Here is a 13551-nt window from a genome sequence, read left to right on the forward strand (position 1 = left end):
TATGAAATGCTTAAGCATTTCATGACCTTTAGGACAAATAATAAACGCAAATATGCTCGCGAAAGGGAAATAACTAGGAGATGGAGATTGGGATAGACCGGAATTTGCAAATACTCGCTAATCATGTCTTGCAGCTTACCCGTATTCTACGGGAGGAAATCATATATGTAAGTTGCCAGCGCTCGCATATGGGGCTGGAACGTGGAGGCTAACAAACAAAGCTCTACATAAATTGAGAAAACAAAGAGATATTGAACGCAAGATGGTAGGTGTAATGTTCAGACAGGAATAAGCAGAGTGGGTCAGGGAGCAGACTGAATGTAATGACATTCTAATCGAAATCAAAAAGAAAAAGAAAAAGAAATGGTAAAACATTTGTGCTGCTGGAAATGGCCAGAACACTCATAATTTGCACTGCGAGCTTAACAAGTCAGAATTATGGATGTTGCCGGCGTCACGTATAAAGAAAGCAGAAGCATTGTGGTTGGTTGGTTTGTGGGGTTTAACGTCCCAAAGCGACTAAGAGAAGCATTGTGTCATGTCGTTATGCATAACCTGTTCGACGAGGACTTGAATGCACTGACGTCAAGCTTTAGTCTGCGTGTTGAAAATATGTGCATTTTCATGTATAAATACCAGGGCTCTGCCTGTAGAGTCTGACTGCCAGACATATCCCCAATATTCTGTCCTGCCGGACTACTTGTCCTTGAGATGATGTGGGCTGTGTACTGCGTCTGTGCTGTTTTCGCTTTCGCGACGCCATCCGAGTAAGCATGAGCATTCGTCACTTCATGCGCGTAATTGAATATAACTGTTATGTTGCTTTACCTTAATTTCAGCGGCAAGCGTTGCACAGAGCCTCAGACTCCGTTAATAATTACCTAAAACAAATAAGTATTCAGTAGTTTGGGAGGCTTTCTCTTGAATGACGCTGTCGTCACTCGAATCGGTCGTCAGGCCGTCAGATAACCACTCGACTAGAACCCGGCACTACGCCTGGAACACTTCCCGCAGATCAGGCACACAGAAGAGTTGCGCTTCTGTGGGCCGTTTTCGTATGACAAATCAGGAGAAAACCACATACTGCGCTCCCTGTCTTACCAGTTTGACAATCATTAATGGTAAACGTGTGCCAAAGTATTATATTTTAGTCTAAGATGGTCGCATTTTTGCGAGGAACTAGCCTAGCGAGTCCAAGGGTTTCTTGCAGGTGTGTAAGGGAGAAACTGTTAATCAATCAAGACAGTCTGTGAATGTAGTTTGTCAGTGATTTTCTCAAATCCACAACTCCCATGCGAAGAATGAAATTCTCCAATGCTGTCGAGGAATCTGTCGGGGAATTGAAGACTCAGCCGCCTAGTTATTGGAGAGCAGTCGTAACCCATCTTGCGATATATTTACGGAAGTAAAAAGAAATAAAACATTCATTCATTTCTGGCAAATCGAAACGCACACACACAGGGCTCCTCCTACTATGCGACGGGAATGCTTTAAAGGATAGCTGCAACACTTTTCGAGAATTCGGCGATATTTAAGGATTAAAATCTCTATAAACTGTATGTAATGCTTTGACAGTGTTTTTGTGATATCGTTAAAATTGATGACGTAATCAACGAAAGAATTGTAAGCTCCTCCTCCCAGCACTGAAACTGCGGAGAAGCTTGGTAATGACGTTATGGACGGTGATATTGTTTTCGTTTCCTTCTCGTACTTTCTGCGGTGCTTTTTCTGATACCGCCCGACAATGTTTATAGGCCTTTACTTTCGGTAGCCTTGCTTTTACTTGTCAAACCAAGCATGGTTCTATGCTGGAAATAAACCGGTACCATCAATGACGTCATGACAGCCACGGGTGTTGGAGTTACCGTGCGACACGCTTGTGGGAGGATTGATGTGGACGGCGACGGCTATTCGTTGGTGCGAATATGGAAACGTACCTGTCGCCAGCCTTCTGCTGGCAGAAATTAGTGTGGCTGCGTACTTTTTTCCGGAAGCTATGGTGGCATAATTCATTTGCTATGCGAGCGAGTTTTGCAACCGCACGCGCCTTTGGGCGAGTAGCGGTTGCTCTGCAGCCAATCAGCCCTGAAAGTTTCAGATTAAGAAGAAACTCTTAACATAAGACCTCCTTGCTCGCACGACCACGAGCGCCACAATCGGTCCAGATTGACAGCATGCAGCAGTCTAACACCCGCAAGGAATAAAACTAAATATGCCGGTAGAAAATTGGTTATTGGAAAACAACTTATTTAGTTGTTTTATGACATATGTGCTTCTCTATCGTAAGAAAAGCAACGCGAGAAATGCCGCTTAGTTACTGAACGCTTCCCGGTTATCGTTAAGGTGAGAGGTTTATATTCAGTGCTTCTATTCATAGTCACTATGACCATGAATTGATAGTAACAAAAATAGCCAAAATACGTCGTGACTGGAGCAAAATCATCTAATTTGCTGCAGCCAATTACACAAGGCCCATAAAAAATGCTTAAGTGCTTGACTCTTGAGAAGATAGGTTGGATGTTGACAATAATTCTTTAATGAGTCAAATCCACGAAAAGAATCAAAGAAAAAAATTTAACGTTTTTACCCGCAAAAACGGTATGATATGGCTGTCGCAGCTGTGATGTTTTATATGCTTTACGTGTAAGGTAGAGGGGCATCTGCCCTATTATGCCCTGATAATTGTTCAAATAATACGACAAATTTCAGGTTTTATGCATTGCACTCTAATTTTTCTGGTATAACATTTCAGATCTGACACAGTCCTGTTCCAAAAGGTTGATTTCTACATTAATATTTGAGGCCCTAGCAAGATGACGCTAAAAAAGATGATCTTTCGAAGTAAGCGTAAAGGAGGCTGTAACGTTTAATGCGCTCATTCAGAAGTACTGCGGTGCTTCCAAGAGAAACAAGTGAACATCAACAGCAGTTATTTTTAACAGCGCAATGGTGCATGCCTTCTTGTGTTACCCTTTCTTCAGTGAATACGTGAACTAGCAAGAAACTGTAAGGTCCAGCAATTTTTTTCTCTCTGTAGCGTCGCATGTATTCACTTGTATTACAATGCAGTCCGCACTCAATTCTATACAAAGCAGGTTGTTATCCTGCTGTTTCGTTTGTTGTCTACGTTTACCATTTTGATGGTAATATTAATTTTACGAAGCCAGTGCCAACTAGCACAACTGAAAATTTCAAATTTCAAGGCAGCAGTGGAACATGCCTGCCTCTTCCGTGATATTGGCAATGATCCCGTTGCTATCATCCCATTCCTGGTTGAGATTTTACGTCGATTGTGATATGATACAAAAAAGATCACAAAATAGTGCTTTTGAAAGAATAAAATGCAGCATCAGTTGTTACAGTGCGAGCTAAAGTAAAGCTGACAAACAAGACTTCAAGGGTTTTAGAACTGGGTTCCGTGGCCTGATCTGATGGGTTCGGCGAGCTCGCACTGAATTTGGGTTCAGGTTTTTGTGGAATTATAAAGCAGATTTCCCTGTCGCTATTATGTTCAAAGGAAAAATATGTAGCCGTCCTTAGTATTCAATTAACAATTGGCTGAATTTCAATTTCTTGATTTGGAACAGATGAAACAGTAAGCTTCCCTATATTACGGGAAGATGCCGGAAGATAAAAACAGCAGTTGCTATGCTCACCTTTAAGGATTCTCTAAGGAGATCGTGCCATCATATGCTCCAAGAAAGCTTGGAAACGTAACTGAACCGTTCAAAAAAAGTAAAATTTTCTGGATATCCTAATTCACAGATTTGGGTTCAAGATTTTCATTTAATTTTGTCAATCAAACCAGCCGAAGTAGCTGCGGAAAGAATTGAATTGATACAGAAAAGAACCATCATGCCGTGTTTGCACTTTATCAGCCGTAAGCGGTACGGTATGGTTGCTTAGGGTAACAAACTGGATTCCAAGGGAAGGAAAGCGTAGCAGGGGGCGGCAGAAAGTTAGGTGGGCGGATGAGGTTAAGAAGTTCGCAGGGGTCAAGTGGATGCAGCTAGCACAGAACCGGATTAAGTGGAGAAATATGGAAGAGGCCTTCGCCATGCAGTGGGTATAGTCAGTCTGACGATGATGACGATGATGATGAGCCGTACGTAAAGAAAACAGTAGGGTGAAATGGAGTAAATCTGATTTCTGCCTCGCTTAGGAAGCTGCGTATGCTATGCACAATGGTGAACGATGAAGGACCAAGTTCAGCGAGGCATAAAAAGAGGCATGGTATTAAGCTTACTACTTGCGATATGCACGTAATTAATTTGAAAAATCCTAGTGTCTTCCAGAGTAACCTATCCGGGTCAGGCAGGACGATAAATTAATGAGTCTAAGAGCGCGCGCTAGTAATGTAAAAATATGGGATATTGCAGTATGCTGGCGAAGCACGTTTCGACCTGCAAGTGCACTCCGCACTTTGCTCAGTTCCAGATTGTAAGGCTGTAGAACTAACAGCTCAAGCGCGAAATTATGAAGCCTTCCTTGTAAGCAACAAAGCTGCGACGTGCGTAAGCCCTCTGTCGATGGTGATGATAAGAGAAATTGGACATCTGGACACTCATAAGGGCAAGATGTAACAAAGAAACTTTCGCAGCATCCTCATTGTTCACGGGTTTGGTTGGGTTGGGTTTCTGGGTTTTCTTCGTTCTCCCTGTTTCCTTTAATTGCTTTCATTCCTTTTTTTTTTACTGTTTTCTTTTCTCGCTTCCTTTCTTTCTTTTCTTGTGACTCTTTTTTTCGTTTTTGTGGATTCTTTGATGTTGCTCGCGTTTTTAGTCTTACTGTTCTGATTGAAGCGGGAGAATATGCATTAGGACCAGCAGTTATTATACAGCGCAGTGCTAGTGTGTGCGTGTCTTCTATTCTTTTGTCTCTTATGTAGTGCGCTCGATCTTTACTGTATGTTAAATAACCTTCCCATATAAAAGACAAAAAATTTGGAGGACGCTTAAGCTTCGCCTTCAAAAGTGGAACGCGATAGCGTTATTGCACCTCGTTCGCACCGCCCACTCATTCGCTCGTTATGCTCTTGAGTCAAACAAAGACATAGTTTTCATACTCAACACTTCTAAGTGCACTGTACAACTTTTTTCTAATTATTTGTTCAAACAAGTGCTTCTCACAATCTACATGAGCAAAGATAGTGATCTAAAGAAAGGAAAGACGCTTGATTCTACAACCCGCGAGGTTGCACGGCGAAACGTCAGGGGCGAGTGGCGCGCCACGTGTCGGGGCAGCGCCGCACATTGCCAGGAGGGGTTCTTCTGTGTTTGCCGCAAGATGGCTCTGCATGTGCGCAGAGCGCAGAAGAAATGTAGCGGAAACGTACTTCGCTACTCGTGTAACTGCGACTTCTGTAAGTAACATGCTCATAATTACCGATATACACCGCAGTACAAAGTTCTACGGCACGTTTCTAAGGCAACACCGCATTCACTAGAAGCGCTTTTGTACCGCTTTCAAGCATCGAACTCATGGCTGAGTGGTTCCACAATAATGGTAAAACTCGCAACAACCAGACTTCGGCTGTCACGAAAGTTTTAAAATTTTTTGAGGACAGCCAGTTCATCGAGCACACTGATCCAGTCAGGTGGATCAGAAAACACCCGATACGTTTCTCTAAAGAGCAGCACACTCTCGATAAAGTTCTCGCGTACAGAACGCGTGTTGACATCTGTATGTTGCACTTGCATCCTTGTTTTCCACAGGCTGTGGAGGCCCAAGACCATGACTAAATCCAAAGGAATACCCTCACTCTCGACTGGAAGGAACCGTATGCTTACCATTATTGTGGATCCTTTTTGAATTGATGTGAACTCAAAACAGGCAATAAAGAAAAAAAAAAAACTCATGGCTAAGTGGTAGCGTCTCCGTCTCACACTCCGGAGACCCTGGTTCGATTCCCACCCAGCCTATCTTGGAAGTTGCTTGTTGTTTATGAAGTGCATGCCGGAATTTATCGCTCACGGCCAACGCCGCCGACGCCGACGACACCGGCTTTTCTGCGACACGAGCTCCTTAACGCTAGCGTTTGAACGCTACCGCGTTAAAACGCGTCAACAATAGTGCTCGAGCTGCCACTATAACCTATAACCTATAATTATTCACAGTCAGCGACATATGGCGCATTAAATTTGTGTATAGAACTTTTTTCTCGAACTTTAAGCAATGTACAGATGAGGACATTTTTTATTGTATTTTGTACGATGAATGTGCCGCACTACACATGTCGCATAAATAATCCGCAGCTATGAACCAAAAATGCATTAAGTGTTAAGTCGTGCTGATACCGTACCGTGAATTGCTCCTAGTCTCCCTTTGCCTCAACACTATAATAGTCCAATTCATTAAGGTTTTAAAAGAAGCTTCTGGGGATAACATTTCTCCCAGTTTTATGCATTGTTTTTATCAACAGGGTAAACAGGAGCTGGCATAATGTTCCCAACATATCCTCGCTGCATTTTGTTTCGGTACTGCCGCCTTTTTTTACAATAATATCTTTGGTGCAAAATTATGGGCAGCACAACAGTTCTTTTCTTTGTTTTTATTCTGCTTAGAATTCATACTGAAATTTTACTTATTACGATTTTAAACTCTAACGATGAGCTTTCTGATCCCCAAATTATTTCTGGCCGTAAATGTAAATGTGACACTCGTCATTTGTTCAACAATTCATTCCTGGAAATAACAAAGCTGACAGTTGTTAATGAACTATACTAATCTTTCCACGAGGACGTTAAACCAGAAATATGTTAAAGAAATATTTTTTCCGTAGTTGTATATTGATATTTTGAATTACTTTGTACTTGTTATTCTCTAGCCAATTGTATTGGGAACAATCATCTTTTTTTTTTTTCAGATGCATACCTCCTAAGACGCCTCCAAGTGCAAGTGATAGACCTCGCACTCCTACAGGTCAACAGCCTCCCGTTCCTCAAGGCCAAGGCAATACATTTCCTTCGGGACCCCGACCTCCACATCCTCAAGGTCCCATGTATTACCCACCTTCAGGTGGGCCTCATGCTCAGGGCCACCCCCTTTACGCTCCTCAAGTTCCCCCTCAGACTTCTGCAGGTCCTGTGTATTACCCGTCTCCGATTCCCGGGCCTTATGGCCCCCAGCTTCCCTTTACTCAAATGGCCCACTCTTACCCTTCTCGTGGGAATCCGCATTACCCTGTTTCATATCCCGGGCCTCAGTATCCAGGTTCCCGACCCCAGCTTCCTCAAGGTGCCCAGGCTCAAGCTCCTGGAAGCTCACGGCCTCTTTCACTTTTGGAGCAACCAGTGCAAAAACTTTGCCCTGAATATGTGAGCAACTCTAATTATTTTAGCCTGCCTAAAATTTAGCAGCATGCAAAAAGTCTACCCAATCGCGCAACTTACCACAGAAAAGTTGAATTTACTGGAGCCGAGCTTATAGAAATTAGAGCGACGAAAGGAGGCGGGTAGTTGTATCAATAGACGAATAAGCGTTCTGCAAATGCTTACGTTGTTCGAAGAAAAAAGTGCTTTCATCTAAGAAAAAAAAATGCACAGGCGTTTTTGATGGCCTCAAACGCCACTGAGAGCTTCTGTCAGCGAGGGATTTTGTTAACCTGTTCTCTTGCATCAGGCTCAGGAAAGAACCTCCATGTGCCCAGTGCTCGTGCTCTGTCCTTGCGTTGCTCTCGTCTCTGCTTCTGCCGCAGTTGTCTTAGGAACACCCACTACGTCAGTACTGCAGTGCGTTGTTCTGGGAGGCCCCCTCCCCCTTCCTTAAGAATTAATAGAAGTCGCTCAACAGCAACAAATATAGGGGACAATTGCTGGGCTCATCTTGGCGACGAAAGTGCGCGTATAGCAATGTAAGATGTACTTTTGCGTGCGCGTGTCTTTGAGATCTTCGGCCTGGTTTAGGGATTGATCTCAGAATCGACTTGTAAAAGCATATACTCACCAAAGATGCTAAAAAACAAAAAACAAAATAAGGAATTGACGTTTCGGCGCCCGCACAGATGCCTTGATCACAACGAAGCGAAGGACGGGAAGGGAGCTATATATGGGCGATCTTTCGAAGGGTGCTCAGGTATATCTTTGGGAGATTGCCACGGGTCCGGTTAATTAATTGTGTGTGACGTTGATTGACTGTACGATGATTCTATGAGAAGGAGTTTCGGTAATAATATTTGCCTTGCAATCACACGTGCTGCGTCCCATTCGATGGCATGGCCAGTGTCCTGATGATCTTGCGCTAAAGCATTCTAGTTAGACTTGCCTTTGGCTACGTAATTTTGGTGCAGCTTGAACCTTGTCTGAAAAGAGATCATTGTTACCGACGGCCTCTGTCGACTCCTGAATTTCTGCTTCTCTAATACCCAATTCACCTTCAACAAGAACTTCTACAGACAGACTTTCGGAACAGCCATGGGTGCCGCAGTTTTTGTAGTATGTGCTAACTTTACATAGAATGAATAGAATTTGTAGCGCTTTCTTCATTCGACCTCCCCCCCCCCCCCCCTCCCCACACACACACACTGCAGTTTTTTGTAGGCTATGTCGATGACTGCTTCTGTATTATCAACCAGCCAGGCGTCTGCAGGTTTCTTGCGCACTTTAACAGGTTCCAGCAAAGCATCTAGTTCACACTGGAGGAGGAGGTGGACGACCACATCGCTTTTCTCGACGTACTCGTGGACTGCTTACCGCAGTCTCTGCACACAACCGTCTATCGTAAACCCACTCACACCCGAAGGTACCTAAACGTTCAGTCATCCCATCCCATTGGACAAAAGCGCTCAGCCGCTGCGTCTTCTGTTCAACAGCGCTTTTAGGATATTCTCAAGTCCAAAGAGCGCAGCAGCAGAAGTAAAACAGGTCAGGCAAGCCCTGATACGGAACGGCTATCCAGCCCAAATACTACGATCACAGAAACGACGCCCCTCTGCTCTGACAAACCGAACTGTGACATGCGCAAAGAAGCTGGTACCGATTCCATATGCTCGCGGCGTGAGTGAAAAACTTTGCTCGCATCTTTTCAGAATATGACATTCGAGTGGCCCCCGTCCCTTCATGCAAACTTCGGCAACGACTGTTGCGGGTAAAGGGTCCTATTGACTTCGCTATATATCCAGGCGTGGTCTACAAGATCCCCTGTCGCGATTTTGTCGCTTCTTATATTGAAAACAGGAAACTTGGAAGCAAGGCTCAAGCAGTACCGAAATTACGTAGCTAAAGACAAAACGAACTCCAACGCTTTAGCGCAACATCATCAGTACACTGCCCATGCCATCGACTGGGATGCATCACGTGTGATTGCAAAAGAAAATGATTACCAAAACCAGTTCTCATAGAATTATTGCACATTCAATCGATGCCACACGCGATTAACCGGATCCGTGGCAATCTCCCAGAGATATGCATGTGCACCTTTCGAAAACTCGCCCATATATAGCTCCCTTCCCGTCCTTCGCTTCATTGTAATCAAGGCATCCGTACGGGCGCCTAAACGGGAATTCCTTTTTGTTTTTGTTATTCCGCATCTTTGGAGAGTGTATGTTTTTTGACAAGTCAGTATGGATTTCATATTTCCCTCGCCAGACGCGATTCCGTCGTGCCCTAGATTTCATCTCAGGATCCGGAATTTCTGGCGTCGAAGTCGGATGTTGGCACTGAGATGCTCTCGCGGTACCGCAAGAAGTCCCTGGTGCCTAGGGTCTGGTACTGAAAATTCAATCGAGAGTTTTATTCATTAAATGTAATCTTACGGATTCCTAAATATATGCTACTGTGCGCGCCTAAAATTGTGAAAAGTTGTTTTTTACTTTTCAAAAAGCTGTTGTACGCTCTGCTAAATTGTGTTTTTAATATTGCTATTTTTCTTGCTTGAATTTTGACACTAATTTATTTCCTCGTGTGACCCCTTGTGTTTATCCCCCTACAATAATGCTGTTCAGGCGGTGTAGGTACACCAAATAAATAAATAAAAATTTATTAATTCAGAGGACGTGGCCGCCAGCAGCGATCAGCAGGAAGGCGGTGAAAGGCAGTCCTCTAGAACGCATGGTGCTGACAGCCTCATTTGTAGGAAGGAGAGAGAGAGAGTAGGAACAACTTCATTCAGGAAAATGAAAACGGAATCGGGATGCCAAGAGCAGTTTGGTCGGTTTCCTCAGTCCAGGGCCTCGCAGCCTCTTGCTAATTCACGGACCAGCTGAATAATTCCATTCTACACATCCAGCATCTCACTGGATATTGCCGCCTCCCGCTATTAGTCAAGAGGGCTCTGTTTGAGTAAGGTTCTGTGGTTAGCTGTACATCTCCAAGATATGTGAGAAAGCGTGGGGCAGGCACAGCGCCAGGAGCATACAGAATGTGTCGAAGACATTTTACATCTAACATACAGACTTAGATATATTTTTGTTGGCAATCGGGCCAAACTATGCCCTCGAAAGTTGTTAGTTTCTTATGTGGTCAGAGGTATTCATTCCTCTCAAACCAAAGGTGCTCTATGTTGTCCTGGCATAAATAGGATAAAGGACTATTGTGAGAATGAGGCTGATAAACTGCACCTAATGTGATTTCACAGTCTAGGATTTCATCGCCTCATTTCCCTCTATACCTTCGTGTCCAGGAATCCAGATGGGGCAGTGTGGTCCTTCATACTCAGTGATATTCAATAGAGTGATTATCTGCGCAACTACTCTGCCTTCGCGACTGATTAATACATTTAGTGCGCATGCATTGCCAGAACCTTGCCGAAGCATCGTAGATAGAACATGCAAAGTGTACCACTAGGAATCTTCACGAAACGAATTGAGTATAGTTAGAAAAGAAGACCGGTAAAGTTGCTGAGAAAAGTGGTAAACGTGGGAGGGTACGCGGACCAAATACACAATCCTTGCCTATAAAAATATACGAAAGCAATCCCTACAGTACGAATGCAGAGAGTAGAATTTATCTGGTCGTCAGTAATCCGTAAGCAGTTCAGTTCAGTTCAGTCGTTCAGTCATGTCCGACTCTTCGTGACCCTATGGACCATGTCACGCCACGCTTTCCGGTCTCTCACTATCTTCCTAACATCACATAACTTCATCTGCAGTGCCTCGAGGATGCCATCTAACCATCGCGTTCGCTGCCTACCCCTTCTCCGGCGACCCTCAACCTTTCCCAACATCAATTCTTTCTCCAGCGACTCCTCTCTTCTCAACAGATGACCAAAGTAGCTGAGCTTTAACTTTAGAATTTGACCCTCCAATGAGCAGCCAGGGTTTATGGTCGACAATATCGACTGATTTGATCTTCTGGCAGTCCAAGGAACTCTCAAGAGTCTTCGCCAACACCACAATTCAAACGCGTCAATTCTTCGGCGGTCAGCTTTTTTCACAGTCCAACTCTCGCATCCATACATCACAACTGAAAAGACCATAGCACGAGTTATACGGATCTTGGTTGGCAGACTAGTGTCTCTGCTCTTTACTAGGCGGTCAAGGCCAACCATTGCTCTCTTTCCCAGAAGCAGGCGTCTCCTAATTTCATGGCTGCAGTCTCCTTCCGAGGTAATCTTGGAGCCCAAGAAGAGAAAATCTGTCACAGCTTCCACTTCTTGTCCATTGATGCTCCAGGACTTGATAGGGCAAGACGCCATGAACTTTGTCTTTTTAATGTTCAGTTTAAGCCCAAACTTCTCACTCTCTTCTTGTACGCGCTTCAGAAGTCTCTTGAGTTCCACTTCACTTTCTGCCATTAAAGTGGTATCATCCGCATATCTAAGGTTGTTGAAACGTTTTCCAGCAATCTTCCCTCCAGCTGAAGACTCGTCCAGACCGGCCTTCCTCATGATGCACTCTGCATATAGGTTAAATAGGCAGGGCGACAGTATGCAGCCTTGCCTCACTCCTTTCTCAATCGGAAACCAATCAGTAAGACCATGCCCAGTTCTGACTGTGGCCTCTTGCCCTTCATACAGGTTCCTGAGGAGACAGATGAGGTGAATTGGAACTCCCATCTCTTGGAGAGCTTGCCACAATCTGCTGTGATCTACGCAGTCAAACGCTTTCGCATAATCAATAAAGCAGAAGTAGATGGGTTTCTGGAACTCTCTTGCTTTTTCCATGATCCAGCGAAGGTTGGCAATTTGGTCTCTAGTTCCTCTGCCCTTGCGAAACCCAGCTTGCACATCCGGAAGCTCCCGATCCACATACTGCTGCAGTCTACCTTGGAGGATTTTCAACATCACCTTGCTAGCATGTGAAATAAGCCCGATCGTGCGGTAGTTGGAACAATCTTTGGCACTGCCTTTCTTTGGAATGGGGATGTAAACTGACCTCCTCCAATGCAGTGCGTCAAATGTATAGAGTACATCGCACTATATATGTCTACTGGCGTCTCACATACACTGAGTCGCTTTCGGTGCATAAAACCACATAAGCCAGCGTGTTTATGTGTACTAGATGGTATTCTAAACCTCACTGTAAAATATATTATGCTTACACTGTTACCACACAGCCACGACCTCAATGAGCTTCAATAGCAAATTCGACCAGAATACTAATTAAATGTTAATCCTACCTAGAACTGAGACCTTGAGACATTGCCCAGGCGTACACATCGGCCTTGGAGCTTATGCACGTAAGCTCCACTGCGCATGTGCGAGCGGAGTCGTGAAGATATGGACATAAGCGATGTAAACGCCTGCCCTCGATCCCATGCCACGCGCCGGGAGCCGTGAGGATGTTTATAATTATCGGAAGACCGGGAAAATTCCCTAGACTTCATTGTTCACAGCGCGACATTTTTTTAACTAGCCTGAAAAAGGGAGCGACCTAGCTCTAGGCACATCTACCTCTTTTCAAATAATTTGGACGCCTGAAGTGTGCATGCATAAGCCTAGAGTACACGGAGTGGAGTGATCTTGCGAAGTCTTGAGTGAGACCATAAGTTTGAATGCACGTGTTTTTTCTTATAAATCTTATAGCGCTTCATTATTATATGTATATAACCATGAGAAAGGGGCACTCTGCTGTTTCCTGCCGTTTTTTCCCAGTCTAAAAGGTCTTTTCTCCATCTTTTAAGTGCAAGCCTGGACAACTTGCTGGAGAACATTGCGGTAAACATCCAAGTTGCCGCTGCGCCGTCAGCCTACAGTATGGTTCTCTACAACGACTTCGCTGCATCTTCATTCCAAAGGGAAGACAATAAATAGCGATATAGTCATTCCCAAAAAATAATGGGAAACATGAAGCTCTATGTCGGCATTTTATTCCGAATTTCCTGTAGTGGCTGGAGCCAAACCTACCTTCTGAAGGCTCTAGCCTCTCAAATCCTGAATACATTTTTTTTCTTGACATATGCTTTTATTTTTATTAAAAAAAAATGCGCAAGTTGAAGAAAAAAAAATGTGACTGTTTTGCACGTTTTGTTCATCATTTTTTTTTCAAGTAATCGGAATGGTTATATGGCAACAAATTTGAGAATCGAGAAGTTTTGGCTCATATCCGACCTCCAAGCATATTTAAGTTACAGTGGCTGGATGATTGCTCACAGCAGCAAAAACACTTATTCAAGA

General features: G+C 44.0%; 1 protein-coding gene across 1 annotated transcript; it reads left to right on the forward strand.

The window, feature by feature from the left end:
- Nucleotides 1-599: 599 nt before the first annotated feature.
- Nucleotides 600-13232, forward strand: LOC146207685 (uncharacterized). The gene is made up of 3 exons (XM_084589662.1): nt 600-767; nt 6866-7316; nt 13059-13232. The coding sequence occupies exons 2-3, from the start codon at nt 7027-7029 to the stop codon at nt 13186-13188; spliced, it is 420 nt and encodes a 139-aa protein (XP_084445788.1). The 5' UTR covers nt 600-767; nt 6866-7026; the 3' UTR covers nt 13189-13232.
- Nucleotides 13233-13551: the final 319 nt, after the last annotated feature.

The sequence above is a fragment of the Amblyomma maculatum genome, chromosome 1 (assembly GCF_055883805.1).
Source record: "Amblyomma maculatum isolate TAMU_Amacu chromosome 1, ASM5588380v1, whole genome shotgun sequence".
NCBI classification, from domain to species: Eukaryota; Metazoa; Arthropoda; class Arachnida; order Ixodida; family Ixodidae; genus Amblyomma; species Amblyomma maculatum.